This window comes from Protopterus annectens, chromosome 2.part0 (assembly GCF_019279795.1).
Source record: "Protopterus annectens isolate FY-2018-M chromosome 2.part0, PAN1.0, whole genome shotgun sequence".
In the NCBI taxonomy this organism is placed as follows: Eukaryota; Metazoa; Chordata; order Ceratodontiformes; family Protopteridae; genus Protopterus; species Protopterus annectens.
Window position 1 is genome coordinate 845,846,860 of NC_056728.1, and position 14,925 is coordinate 845,861,784.

A 14,925-nucleotide genomic window follows, 5' to 3' on the forward strand; every position below is an offset into this window, starting at 1 on the left:
GAAAATTTTTCTAGACATCTGCTCCAAGCTCCAAGCTCCTCCCCTTACCCATAATCCCTCACATCTCCTACCTTCCCTCAGATCGAGTTTGCCACTATCCAAACTATCAGCAACTCAATAACATCACTAACCTAGAACAGGTTCGGGGGAAGGAGGGCAGGACAGTTGCAGAAAATGAAGTATAACTACTCAGATGGAACGTTATGGTGAGTACATAACTTCTTTATCTGAAAGTAGTTAACATCATTTATCTGCAACCTGTGGGACAGAGTCCCCAGCTACCAAAACTCTTGGGAGGCCCTCATGGAAGGATATTCCTGAGCACCGTAGAACTAAAGGATGCTCTCCCTATAGAGATCAAATCCAACTTATAATGAGAAATGAATGTATGTGACCTTGCCAAGGTTGCTGCTGCACAGATATTATCCAGTGAAACCCTAGACCAAAAAGCAGCAGAAGTTGCCATAGATCTCTAGAATGAGCTGTAACAGGACCAGGTGGGGACAGACCTTTGTCCTTATTGACTTGCAGTATACATTGTGTAATCCATCTAGCTAAGGAGACCTTGGATATGGCTTTGCCCAAAAAGGGTCTAGAAAAGGACACAAATAACTGCTCAGACTTACAAAGGGTTTAGTTCTATGTAAATAGAACCAAAGATGTCTATCAACATCTAGCAAATGCAGTTTATATTCACCCTTGTTCTGAAAATTTGGAAAGAAAACAGGCAGGTTAATTGTCCAATTAATATTTGAGTCAGAGGCAACTTTCGGTAAGAAGGATGGGTTCGTGCAGAGCGAGACCCTGTCTTTATGAAAGATCAAGTAAGGGAGCATGGCAGACAAAGCTTGAATCTCAGAAACACTCCTGGCAGAAGTAATAGCCTCTAGGAAAGCTGTCTTCCAGGATAAGAATTTCAAATCTACTGATGCTGCAGTTTCAAAGGGGGGAGCAACTAATGCCTGCAGAACCAGGGTAAGGTCCCAAGGAGGGACTGAGTCCTTAACCAGAGGGTGTAAAAGAAAGGTGCCTTTCAGAAAAGCTTTACACAGTCTCAAAGAGGCCAGAGCATTCATATTTTTGCCAACATGAAAATTAGAGATGGCCACCAGTTGCACTTTTACCGTGGAGGAACTAGCCCCTTGTTGGAAAATATTGGCCAAAAACTCCAACACTGCAGGAACCAGGGCTGTAAAGGGACCTACATTCCTCTGAGAAGCCCAAATAGAGAAGCATTTCCATTTGCTGTGATAAATCTTCCTAGTGGAAGCTTTGTGGGATGCCACCAGAATAGTCTTTACTGAAGATGACAAACCAGGAGTCCTAGCAATTAGGGGAACTGGAGAACCAAGCCGTCAGCTTGAGGCTGTCCAGTTTGGGCGGACAGATGCCCGAGGGATGAGAGATGAGATCCAGGCAAGGATCCAGAATCCGAGGAGGAGTTAGAACATGAGACCAGAGGAAGGGGAACCACACCTGACGAGGCCAGAATGGGGCAATGAGGATCACTTTTCACCCCAGTTGGCAAGCTTTCTGAAGAAACTTTGGAATGAGAGGTAACGGAGGGTAAGCATACAGTGACCCAGGAGGCCAAGCATGGATGAGAGCGTCTCTGGGGGAGTCCCCTGGTGAGGGAATCAGAGTGAAGAACTTGCTGCACTTCCTGTTGGAAAGAGATGTCAAGAGATCGCAGCAAGGTTGACCCCACGCAAGGAAGATCTCCTCCGCTATCGATTGTTTCAGAGACCACTCATATGACATTAGAATAGCCTGGCTCAATCTGTCTGCTAAAATGTTGGAGCATCCTAGGATGTGCGTTGCAATTAGAAACCGAATGGTGGAGATCGCCCACTCCCACACTCTCATAGTTTCGTGACAGAGAAGGTAAGATCTGGTTCCCCCCTGTTTGTTGATATACCAGACAACAGACATGTTGTCTGACTGAACTGCAGTCATCCCTGGGGGAAGAACAGGGTAAAAGGCTTGCAATGCTAAAAGCACTGCCCTCATCTCCAGAACACTGATATGCAATCTGGTCTTGATCTGGGACCACTTACCTTGGACCACCCCCCCCAAATAGTGCCCCCCCACCCAAGGTGGGAGGCATCCGTGGTCACTGTGGCTTGGGCTATGGGTGCTATGAAGGGTCGCCCTGCCAAGATTTCCAGCAATTGGAGCCACCAGAGAAGAGACATCTTGCAGGCTCTGCTGATTTGAATTGGATAGTCCATGGGGAGGTCTAGCCAAGACCACTGTACTGCAAGGGTCCACTGAAGCACCCGCATGTGAAGGCGTGCACAGGGAAGGATTGAGATTGCTGCAGCCATGGAGCCTAGGGCACGGAGAACATCACTTGCCATTGGCAGCCTGTGGCCAAGGATCACTGATACATGGGCCCTCAGGCTCTGGACCCTGTCCCAAGTTAGAAAGACTTTCAATTGTAGGGTGTCCAGCCGTGCCCCTATAAATTCCAAAGTCTGTACCGGGTTCAAGAGGGACTTGGAGACATTGATGGTAACCCCTAGGTTGACTGCAAGATGCAGGAAGGAGTCTCTGGCCGTGCAAAGATGACGCTTGGTAGTAGCAGTGAGGAGCCAATTGTCTAGGTAAGGAAACACCTGAATTCACTGAAGCCTCAGGTGAGCCGCTACAACTGCCATAACCTTGGTGAACACCCTGGGGGCTGTGGTGAGACTGAATGGTAGGGCTCTGAACTGGAAATTGTTGGCTCCCAGCCAGAAGCGAAGGAATCTCCTGGAGCTTCTGCGAATTTTGATATGGTAGTAAGCGTCCTGGAGGTCTGTCGAGCACATCAAGTTGCATTCTTGCATGGAGGTAAGGTAGAATGGACTGCAGGGTGACCATCTGGAATTTCTGCTTGGCTACAGTCAGGTTCAGGGCTGACAGGTCCAATATGGGCCTGAGGTCCTCCGTCTTTTTTGGCACTAAAAAGAATCTGGAGTAAATGTCTAATCTGGACTGATCTGGTGGGACCAGTTCAATGGCTCGTTTGTGAAGCAGCTTTGAAATCTCTTGTGCTGCCGCCTCCCTTTGAGTGGGTGGAACATCTGGGAGGCACTTTGGTTGGACAGGAGGGGCAACGAACAGGATAGAGTAGCCTCTGGATATTATTTGAAGCACCCAATGGTCCGCCATAATGGACTCCCAAGCCGTTAGGTGCAATGATAATCTTCCCCCGACTGTCTCCAGAATAGAACAGTCAGGCAACCTCTCAGGGCTGCTGCGTGGGTCTGTCCGAGAAGGTCTCCCTAGACCCAAAGTTCCTCGGTCCTCCTCTGTCTCTTATGCAGCATCTGTCTTGTCCCCCTCTGTCTCTAGTGGAAGAGTTGTCCTGAGAGTCCTGGGAAAACTGAGATTTTTGGAACCACATCTTCTTTTGCCCTCAATGATTCCTAGAAAAGGATCTTTGAGGGCTAGAGAAGTGGACTCCAATGGCAGACAGAGTCTTCCCGTCCTTCTCGCTCTGGACCAGAGTGTCACGTACTGTCTACCCGAACAGGGAAGAACCATCGAAGAAAGCATTTGTGAATGACACCTTGAAGGGGTCCGCGAATTGACACAGTCTGAGCCAAGCGTGTCGCCTCATAGCTACACCGGTCCCAGCCGCCCTAGCCGCTCCTTCTGTGGCATGGGAAAGAAGATGCATGGACATGTTCGATACAGATTTGAGAGTCAAAATTTTTGCAGAGAATAATCACTTGTCGTTTGGCGACAAAGACTCTGGGGGTGACACAGTGAACTCTATGACTAGGTCTCGCTGAAGTCATATAACGTGTGCCTAATAATTCAGCGCTCGAATAGAAAATGTCGCTGAAGAAAAGACTCACTTCCCAAACCAACCCACTGCCCTAGACTCCTTGTCCGGAGGGTGGACCGAGGAACTTTCCTGCGCCTCTTCCTTCATGGTGGCAGCTGCAACCACCATAGTATTCACCGAGGATCCCTTGTACCAGGCTTGTCTGCCTGAGGGAGGAGAGAGGATCCTGTCCGGACATTTAGGTATTGGCTCTATGGTGTCATGCCAATGTGGTAATAAGATCCACTAAGAGATCCACAGGAGGGGACACCCAGGATGTAGATGGGCCCGTGCCAAAGGCCTCCAGGAATACTGACTCATCCGCAGAGGGTTTTGGGGCTGACCAACTTCCCCTCTGGTGGAGGATCTCCATGATGTCTCCAAAGGACACATCATTGGGAGGTGACCTGGGGAACCCTCACCTTCATCTAAGTCAGTATCTTCTGTGAGGGACTTGGGGGAGTCCATGTGCCTCCTTTTACACAAGTGCTTATGGGGACCCTCTTCAGTGGGACTCTCTGAAAAGGGCTTGTGAGTCACGGGAGGTTCCATGATGGGATCCACCTGGGGGTCCTCTAGCATGGGCTGTCCCTGGGACAAGCTGAAGGGAGTCATGACCAAATCCATGGGAGCCTGGGCAGAGTCCAAGAAAATAGGGTGGGGTCTCAATCCTTGGGAGAGAACCCTCTCCACCACGTCAAATGCTGATGGAGATCGCACCTCCTTAGCAACCAACAAAGAGGAAGCTCTCCCCGGCTCTGCCATGAGGATCGGGGGCTGAGGCTGAGATAGCTGGGGTTCTGAAGGAATGGCTTGGATCCGACAATGTCGGAGCCGAAGACACCTCCATTCCCTCGGATTCGACTCCCCATTCTTGGTCCCGGGAGTTGCTTGGATCTGAATAGGCCTGATCCAAGGAACTCAAGGTAATTGCCAGCGTCGAGGTTGGAGGAACCATCAGCGCCGAATCCCCAGCTCCGAGGATCCTTGGATCCATAAACCCTGAAACCACAGGTCAGATTGGGGAAGGAAAAATTAGATGGAAGAAGAGCATGGCGGTCCCCTCTCCAGCTGGAGAGGTGCCTGGCAAGACTCCCAATTGGATTTGGGTCCGAATGAATGTCCTCATCATCCTGTCCATATCGAACTCCGACAGACTCTAAGTCGAGCGAGAGGAGGCGACCGACTTGGATCTGGCTGGTCAGTGCGCTGACCTCGATGAAGGCCCTGGGTCCAAGGGCTGCGTTGGCTCCAGGGAGAACCTTGGGGAGTGGAGCCAAGGAGAGGTAGTCCTAGTCACTTTGGAAGGCGGGCTAGGGAAGGGCTCCCACTCTGGAGACCGCTTGCGGTGCCTATCCCCTCTCATGTTCTTGTCTTTCTTCTCTTTTCCTTTAGTCCCCACTTCAACAGGCTTAATGGGAGGTTGAGTCCCAGCCTGGGGGGGGGGGGTTGATCAGCTACTGGAAGAGCCGAGGTCAAGGTCGCCGTGTCCAAGGCAGAAACTGGTAGAAGGCCCTTAGCTACCAGCTTTGCCTTCCTTTCTTTTAGGGCCGTAGGGTTGAACCCCACACACACACTACATGGCAAAGAAAGATGGGGAACACCCAGACAAATAACACACAGAGTGTGGCCATCAGCCAGTGAAAGCTTGTGGCCACACTCTGTACATTTTTTAAAAGTAGGTTTTGGCTGCTCAGCCATACTAAAAACCCACTCAGAGCCAAAACATAAGCCAAAACTACCACACACACACACACACCAAGGTTGGGTAGGCCTACTATACTACCTTACTAACTTTAACTTTTTTTTTTTTTTTTTTTTTTTACAAAAAAACAACGAACAGTGAAGGGGGAGGAAAGGGTTAAACTAACGACCACACACACTCACTAGAAATACAAGAAAAACTATCACTTACTATACCCAACTTGGAGCTAAAGAGATCACGATGCTTATGCATGAAGTGGCAAATGAGAGGGAGGAGATGTGAGGGATTATGGGTAAGGGGAGGAGCTTGGAGCTTGGAGCAGATGCTTGGAAAAAGTTGCCGGATCAGATCCAACATGGATCTGAATACCCATAGGTTGCAGATAAATGAAGTTAACTCCTTCAGATCTTCATTTTCAAAGGAATGTAACCTTTTGGTCATTAGCATCACTCTGTGGAAGAATTCATAACATGACTCATTAAACTGAGTGAGCACCCTGCATCCTTCTCCTATGCTTTGAAGTTAGACAGAGCTAAGACCCGTCTTGAACCCTGCATCCCCATATTCCTTATTTAATGTGAGTCACCTACCCTTCACTACTTATTTCCCACTCAGGGCTATAAATACTAATTCACAAGACCAGCTCTCCCCCATGAAACAATGACTACCTTCCACGTGCATGGTGTTTCCCCTTCCCAATGAATTTTATGGCACCCAAGTCCACTCTCAAACCCTAGCAGCTAGTTAATTTTATTCCAAGATCATTATGTGTTCAATAATGTACATTGCTAATTGGATCATTTGGTTCTGTTCTAAGTTGTGTTCTTTCTGCCAGTAACATACCTAAAGTCATTTACACCCTCCATTATTATCCTGATTATAGAACTGTATTAACCTGTTTACTTCCCAGCTGCTATCTGGCTTAGGTGTCACTTGTCATCTTAATTAAGTTCTGATTATGATCCTTGTGAGCATGCATTCCCTGATACTGGTCCTTTGGCAATTTGGTTAGCAAACAAAATCTATAGCTGTAAATCAAAATTAAAGCAGCTTTTATGACTTGCATAGCTCATTCACTAAGCACAGTGCAACTCAAGATAAATAAAGCAAACAATGTGTTTCTTTTTTTTTTTTTAATGCATGTAGCTCCTTGCCTGCTCTGTCATTTCTTTCTGCTATCTTATTTTATTTATCCCAGGTGACTTAAGAGAAGCTGTCTTACTTTCTAGAAACAATACATTGCATCCTCACTATTCTCAAAGCATGCAAACTGTTTCATCAAATCTACACTAAAGTGAACTGGTTTCCAGTCAACTGATACCACCTTTTTCAGTCAATCACTGCCTACAGCTGTTAACAGCTGGTTCTGCTACTATTCTCCAGTGAAATGGAAAATGAAGTTCAAAAGGATATAGTTTATAGCTAAAACACACTTAATGGAAGTACTATAATCTGTCAGTGTAATCTATAGCTGAAAAGAGGACACAATATTTCACACCACCTAACTGTAAAGTAAAACAAAACAAACTGAATAAAATAAGTTATATAATTTACAGTACTACACATCTTCCAATTACTCAATCAAAATGAACTGTTCACATATACATTTTGCTCTGATTAAATGATGATTAATGGGCTAACTTTTTTTAGACAACAATATCAAGATAATTATTGGAATTTGTACATTCTCTGTACTGATAGCCCATAAAGTTGTTTTAATTAGGGATACACTGTATTAAGAAGATGTGCTTTGTTGTTGCCCCCAATTTTGCCTGAACCAAGGTGGGCTCTGGAGTCAAAGAAATACAGTTCCTTTTTTGCTGCTCAACAAGTGTTGCTTTTTTCTCTTGACTGAAGATCTCAGAGAAGGAATGCTATCTCAAATCATCTTGCTGTATGTTTAACTTCATAGTATCCTCTTCAAAAGGTTGGGCAGCTTCCCGTTTCCTTCTGCCATATTCTTCAGAGGAGGTTTTTGTACCAAAATTACCAATTCTAGCTCTGTGACAAAATCTGCTAGATGGGCCATAGCCATTTAGCTGGGTTTGAAAGCCATAACCTTTTAAACCACTCCTAGGTCCATAACCTTTCAACATTTTCCCAGGACCTTTCATGCCTTTAATGGAGCCATATCCCTTAAGCCTTCCTGATAAACCTAGTCTGTGTCCTGGGACATAGTATGTAGTGCCATAGGAAGGCAAATACCTGTATGTCAAAGTTCCAGTAGGTACAAATGGGCGGTGCTGAAACCTTTTATACAGCCAGAATAGAAGGAAGGGGTCAGTGGCTGAGACTCCAGGAAAAGTATCAATAGCAGGCTTTGGATTTGAAGTCTTTGCTTCAGTTGTGACAACAACTGCCTCCCTTGCTGTGGGAGCTACAGTTGTAAGTGGGATGATCACGCAGTTTGTTTCAATCGCTGCCTGTTCTGGTTCTGTAGTATTGATTCCTGTTGCAGCTGTGCTGTCATATGCAGTTCGTTTTTTCAGTTCTGCAAATATAAAACATTATTATATATATAGATGTAATACTGAAATAGTTTTTTAAAGCAGATATTTTCATTTACTTTCATGTACTTACATACCATAAATGCTATGTTACACAGTTATTGCTTCCCATACCTATAGTGCACTTCTAGCGAGTGACAGACTAAGCTGTATGGAAAGAAGTGGGTGAGCAGTAATACTACTCAAAATGCAGTATATGCAATATTTCTTATAAGTCTTCTCATTTTACCATTGTCTATGAACAACAACAAAAGGAAACACCACTACATTCCATTAAAGTCAAAATGTAGGTGTATCACAAACATGTTACATGAAATGAATGAGATTAGCAGTAGCATACATGGTTTTGATTGCACTTAACGTACCTCTCTATTTCATTTTTAAAATTAATTCCTAAGCATGTTATTCAGAACATTACTTTTGATTTGATTTAATCTTTTTCCAAAAGAAAAAACAGGCATGCAATGGATTCTCACTAGGTTATCATTGTGAAAGTTAAGTCCTGTTGTATTATATTAAATCACTTAAAAAGACAATTTCATTACATCATTAAGGTTAGACAAAAATTTTGAAAATAAACTGCTAAAAGAACGTATAATAATGCCTGAAAAGCAAAGAAAGGAATGTTGAAGAGAAAGATGTCACTTCTGGTGTTCCTTTAGATGTTGGACAGTGAACTATATAACTGCAAACATTGTAGAACATTTTATGTGCAATCGAGACACCAAGTTTGGCCTTCCAAAACCTTAAAATATTTAAAGTTATTTTTTTTTAGAAGAGGGCTGAACCTCACTAGACAAGTTCTAAAGCCTTGTTTTTAAAATAATACAAATAATTCATTGGTTTATGACTGTAGTTCCTGTTGCGTATTCTATGAAGTGAATCTAGGATCAACAGTACCATCATCTTATCTCAAAAAATATATAAATCTTAATTCCTTTCAATGAAAATCTTACATGAATTAATAAGGGGTGAAGAACTGACAGACATTACTTCAGTCATTAGAAACACAACATATTGGGCCGGATTCACAAAACCTCCATGTAAGACTTAATATGTCTTACTCGGAGGCTGCAGTTGAACGGTATGACGTCAGCATGCCATGCATATTCATGAGGGCATGCTGAATCATACCCAAGTCTTACACGGTCCGTGTAGGAAAGTAGGGGGCATGTCCGATTGCCGAAAACAGCAAAGGGACACGCCCCCAGAAGAGTCAGAGTCCTGAAAGTAAACACCCATGAGCGAGTCCGCTGAAATGTCAAGGAACACAACACCACACATCCCCACAGACTAAACCCTACTAAAATATGTAAAATGTAAAAATAGCAGTTTCCTTTTTTTTTTTTATAACTTCCAAAATGTTTGCCCGCATTTGCGCTTGTTTGCGCGGGTATGCCCTTCGCTCAACCACAGTTAGCAGATATGACATTGAAAAGCATATAAGATCTACATATGCAAATTAAGCAAAGTAGCAATAGCGTAGCGGTACAGACGTCGCCCAAAGAATAGGTATTCACGGTGCGAGCCCCACAACATCCCCTCCATTTTTCTTTAAATAAGTATGAAACAATTCCCCGATATATATAAATTTAATTTAAGTAAAATGTAATGAAATGGCCCATGTATTTCTGAACAAAACCTATATTATGTTTATATAAAAAGAATCATAACTGCCTGTAGCTGAGCAGCGCTTTAACAAGTTTAATATGAGTGCCCGTAGCTGAGCAGCACTTTAACAAGCTTAATATGAGTGCCCGTAGCTGAGCAGCACTTTAACAAGCTTAATATGAGTGCCCATAGCTGAGCAGCACTTTAACAAGCTCAATATGAGTGCCCGTAGCTGAGCAGCGCTTTATCCAGCTTAATATGAGTGCTTTTGGCTAAATAATGCATTACCCAGCATAAGCCGTTTGCGTGGAGCTGCGCAGCGCGCCAACCAGCTTACCGTCGGGCAACATTGGGCAAGCTGTAGCAAAGTCGCCTTTACACAGACACACCTACTAGCCTGTCTAGACAGTAGTAAAATAAAAAAGCAATGGCAAGGATCGAACGTGGGATACTGCGCACCATAGCCAAAGTACTGAACCACTAAGCCATGACACCTGTACTGAGAAATTCAGTATTACTATACATATAGGAATGAATGAAAATGTAGCCATGACAAAGCAGGTTTGCTGTAAGCAGAGAAATATCCAAAATGGCCAATCACAGGTAAATGCGGGAAAACCGGCATATATAAGCCCCATAGGTGGGAATACACACCATAACTGATTGTGGTACCCATTTGCAGTCAGGATGGCAGGTGCAGGAGAGGGAAATCGCTTTAGAGCACAAAGGTGGGGTGTTGAGGAGTCAAAATATATGGTTTGGCTCCTAGTCCATGATCATGAAGCGCAACTTATGCAGGGCCAGGTTCAATGGGGAACGTATAAGGCAGAGGCATGGAACCGGTTGGCACATGATCTCACAAGTGCCACAGGCATTCCGAAGACTGGTGAACAGGTCCGTCACCACCATGCAGACCTGAAGCGACAAAAGGAGGACCAACTGAACCGATGGATCCAGGAGGCCCGCCAAATGCCCAATGCCCCACTACTGAGTAAGTATCCATGTAATTAAGTATGTAAGAAATGCTATCCTAGCCTATAGTATGGATAGGTATGTTACAATATTCCTTCATTTATATTACAGCTGCAGGTGTTCGTTCCACGAATCGGCAAGCCTGTGTTGATAGGCTGGTGAGGTTGCTCCACCAGGCAGGTTAGTAATTATTCTGCTGGTATTGTTATAGAATATAAGTGGGACAGCTTGTAAAAGAGTTCAGTGTTGTAACCCAGTAATAAAGGTGAAATAAGCCTAGAAGAAAGATTCTGCTAGTATTGTAAGATTAGATAAGTGATGCAGCCTGGAAAAGAGTATTGCAATTCAGTAATAAAGATTAAACAAGTCTCAAATAGAGTTTCCACCTGTATTGTAATATCAGATAACTGCTTCAGCCTGAAAATGAGTGTTGTACTCAATCGACAAAGGATAGACAACTGTCGAATACATCCTTGTAAATTCTGCCATATGAAATAAATGAGTCAACTGGAAAGGATTGTTGTAACCCAGTAATAAATGTTAATAAAGCCTAGAATTAAGTACTATCCTGAAATGTAAATATAACATAAGTGAGAGAGTGTGAGAAAGAGAGTTTGAAGCTACCAAGAAAGCTATAATAAGTCTGGAATAAAGGTATACTGCATTCATTACATAATGAAATGAATGAGACAGCCACAACCAAAGAGTGAAATGTCTATAATAAAGTACAGAACATGACTGTGTCCATCCCACAATTTGGATATGTTGCTGTACCCTTGCATTATGGAGATAGTATGGTTGTATGAAATGCTGAACATCCACAGTTGTCTGGACCCATATAAATCAAATGTAGCAGGATGTTTTACCTGAACACATCCAGATATGAACATATATGAATAAAAATGGAATGTATGTTAATGTAGCAGTAACATCCCCATCACCAACATTCCTAAGGTTACATACAGGAAACTGTACTAATACATGTAGGGGGGATATATATCTGCATCCACTAGGAATGTACAGTATACGTATAGGTAGTTTACGTTGTTAATGTAATATTTCTCCACCCTACCCAGTTTTCACAGATTATGCCATTCCACACCAAACTGTGTATGTGTATTCACAATTAATTCCCATGGACATTTGCCCTGTTGGTTTATACATATCTGTATGCACGTTGATGCACGTGCCCTGTTCACATATCCAAACCTGATGGCCTGTTGCCACCAATGAACCCTGCATGCTGTTGGAATGTCCACTGTTGTTCTAAATATGCATGTGTTATGCTTGCTGCTCAATGTTCGGAATTCATGTGTGTTTGGTTAATGGGAATACTGATGCATGCTGTTACAGCTAATTTTGAATGGTGTTGTTTGTTACTAACCCAAAATACCATAAAATACTGCTAAACATAGGACAACAGGAAAGGCGGGTTCCAGCAGACCCACCACTCCCACCTCAGCTGGCGAGTGCACCTGGCACCAGTGCCCAGGCCGGGACCTCCTCCTCCAGTGGCCCTGTGCCACCTTCAGGTGGAAGCGCTGCAGGGGATGGGGCTCGTCCCCCCTCTGCAAAAGTGGCCAGAGGAGAGCCTCCATTCACCCTCCATAGGGTCCAGTCTGTGGAGCGTAGTGAGATCAGGCATTCTGTGACTGATCCCCTATGCCAGCTTGAGGCGAGAGTGGCGCAACTCATGGGTGTGCCTGCCCATCCTATCCAGCCCCCAGCACAGCCCCGTCCTGGGCTGTGAAGGCGCAGTGGTAACTGCCCATGGGTGAGGATCTCAGTTCCACTGTTGCCATCTATGGGCTCATGGGCTTGCGATATCCAAACATCCGTCCCCGTCAATTGTGTTTACCCCCCATGTGTCATACTCCGCCCCTGTATGCGTCTTGTTTGTCTTGTCTGTTAACCTCCCCAACCTACCTCCCCAAATTTACCTACTTCCTGTACCTCACATTCCACTCTCACCTGAAAAAAAAATAAAAAAAGGGCACTCTGTTCCCACAAAAAAATTACGCCCCATACATAGCTGCCCATTTCGCATACATGTCTGCTGGACATGTAAACTGATAATTACAACTGGCTGTACAACATATTTTGTTGTCCTCATCCCTCTCTCAGGGGTGGAAGGTTGTCAAATCTCACTATAAATTTCTAACATGAGGATGGCATAATGGTTAAGGTGTTTACCTGGTAAACACAAGGTGCAGAGCTTGATTCTCATGTGGGATAATTGGCTAGGCTTAAAATGGCCCATGAAGGGCAATTAGCCTAGTATTAACATATGCGCAGCTGTTGCTGGTAAAGAATTGGGCCGCTATGGGCCTTCCCTACATCCTTCCTGCACATCCCAAGCTTGTTTTCCTACTGTCCTGCCCTCTTTGTGCCCCCTTTTTCACCACTTTCCTATTTCCCCATTTTCTTTTCTTTAAAAGAAAATAGCGCAGGTGTTAGTGGGAGTAAGCACTTTTAAACGCTAGTCAGCGGGTGTGTGCTTGTGTGCGCTTAGCTAAGCGTATATAAGCATAGCTAAGTGTTACGCAAACTCACGCAAACCCACTTACAACTGCTTAAAAGTGCCTTAGTCACTCTGTATGACAAGGCCTGTAGTCTGCTCATCAGCAAAATAAAATACCCCTGTCAGTCTCGAACCCAGGACCTTGGAAACACTAGACTGCATGAATTACCACTCAGCCACAGCAGATATACAAGAGCTTGGTGCCGAAAGAAATATATCATGAAATACAAGGAGTGAATGTAAAGGGAAAATAGGAATGCCATTACACAAAGCTTATTCTGTGTATCTTTACTGGCAATTCTTGCGGAATTGCATTGCATTAGTGTGATAAGATAAACAGCCATGCTAGTAGGTAATAATGTTACAGTAGCACCTTACAAACCCCACACAGTATCAGAGCAGGATAAACATCACCATATTTGAATAGGTAAGAGGCCAGACCTCCCAACTGTGACTGATTGACAGGGATGTCCCTGATTTGCAAACAAATGTTACCTGTGCCCCACTGACTCCCTGTGAAATGTACTTAGAGTAGGCAGAAAGGAGGGGAATCCCACATAACGGTAACTGTCAATAAGTTACAGTAGACACTACTTGCATGTCAGAAATGGTGTAGTAATACATATGCTCAAAATACCCCACAGTCACAACTGTAGAATATCTGAAATATATCACTTACTTACTTATAATCATACTCATACTTATATACTTAGTTGTCCTCACCCCTCTCTCAGGGGTGGAAGGTTTCAAATGTCACAGCAAATGTCAAACATATGTACAGCTATTGCAGTTAAAGAAATGTGCAGCTATGGACCTTCCCTACACCCAGCCTGCACATCCCTAGCTGGTGTCCCCAATGACTTCCTGCTTTCCGCTTACAACTGTTTAAAAGTGCCTTATTTACTCTGTATGACAAGGCCCCAGTACTGCTCAGCAGCAAAATAAAATACCTTTGCAAGTGTCAAACCCCAGACCTCCGGCTCATCAGACTGCATGAAGTATCACCAAGCCACAGCAAACATATAAGAACATACTTCTGAAAGAAATATATCATGCATTACAAGTAGTGAATGTAAATGGAAAATAGGAAAGCCATAGCAACACATTCCAGTAAAGACAAATATCAGGCATTCAAGGAGTGAATGTAAAGAGAAAATAGAAAAGCCATAGCAACACATTGCAAGACCCACAGTTGTATGCCAGTTAATCCACAAATCCCACAGGAAAGTACATACTCCCATATAAACAGTGTTAGCATTAGCAGGTGTGAGTTAACATACACACAGAGAAGAGTGCACTGGAGGAAGCAACAGTCAGGTTTCAGTACAACATGCATTTCAGTGGCTACAACACAGCCTCAGATATGAGAGATATACCAACCTTCTGACTGACACAACAGTGTCCTCAGCAAACCAGCATTGTCCCCACCTTGCAAAACTGAAAGGCCTACGCCTACCTAACCTATAATTTTATAGCAGTGTCCTGAAATCACAGTGAGAACTGCAATTACCACACAGCAGGCTTCATGCAATTACTAAATGCTGGCCACGCGCAGAGACCATCACATGCACATGTGCAGATACCTACAAAAGCAGTCTGTAATGCCAGTCCACACATGCAATAATATCATTGCAGCAACTGGAGGGAGGGAGAGAGAGAGAGAGAGAGAGAGAGAGACCAATAAAAAAGCAAGCAAGCCAGCAAGCAAGCCAGCAATCAAGCCAAAAGAAAAAAAAGCTGTCAGAGACAAAGGTAATGTAAACTGCATAATCTAATAATCTACATACTGTGA

At 44.1% G+C, this 14,925-nt stretch overlaps 1 protein-coding gene across 1 annotated transcript in view; it reads right to left on the bottom strand.

Moving 5' to 3' along the window:
* Window positions 1–5,448: 5,448 nt before the first annotated feature.
* LOC122793254 overlaps window positions 5,449–14,925 on the bottom strand; it is a 171,144-nt gene continuing 161,667 nt past the window's right edge. Inside the window, exon 3 of the mRNA XM_044061113.1 lies at window positions 5,449–8,013. Within this exon, the coding sequence (XP_043917048.1) occupies window positions 7,397–8,013 (617 nt within the window). The 3' untranslated portion in view covers window positions 5,449–7,396. The remainder of the gene's footprint in view (window positions 8,014–14,925) is intronic.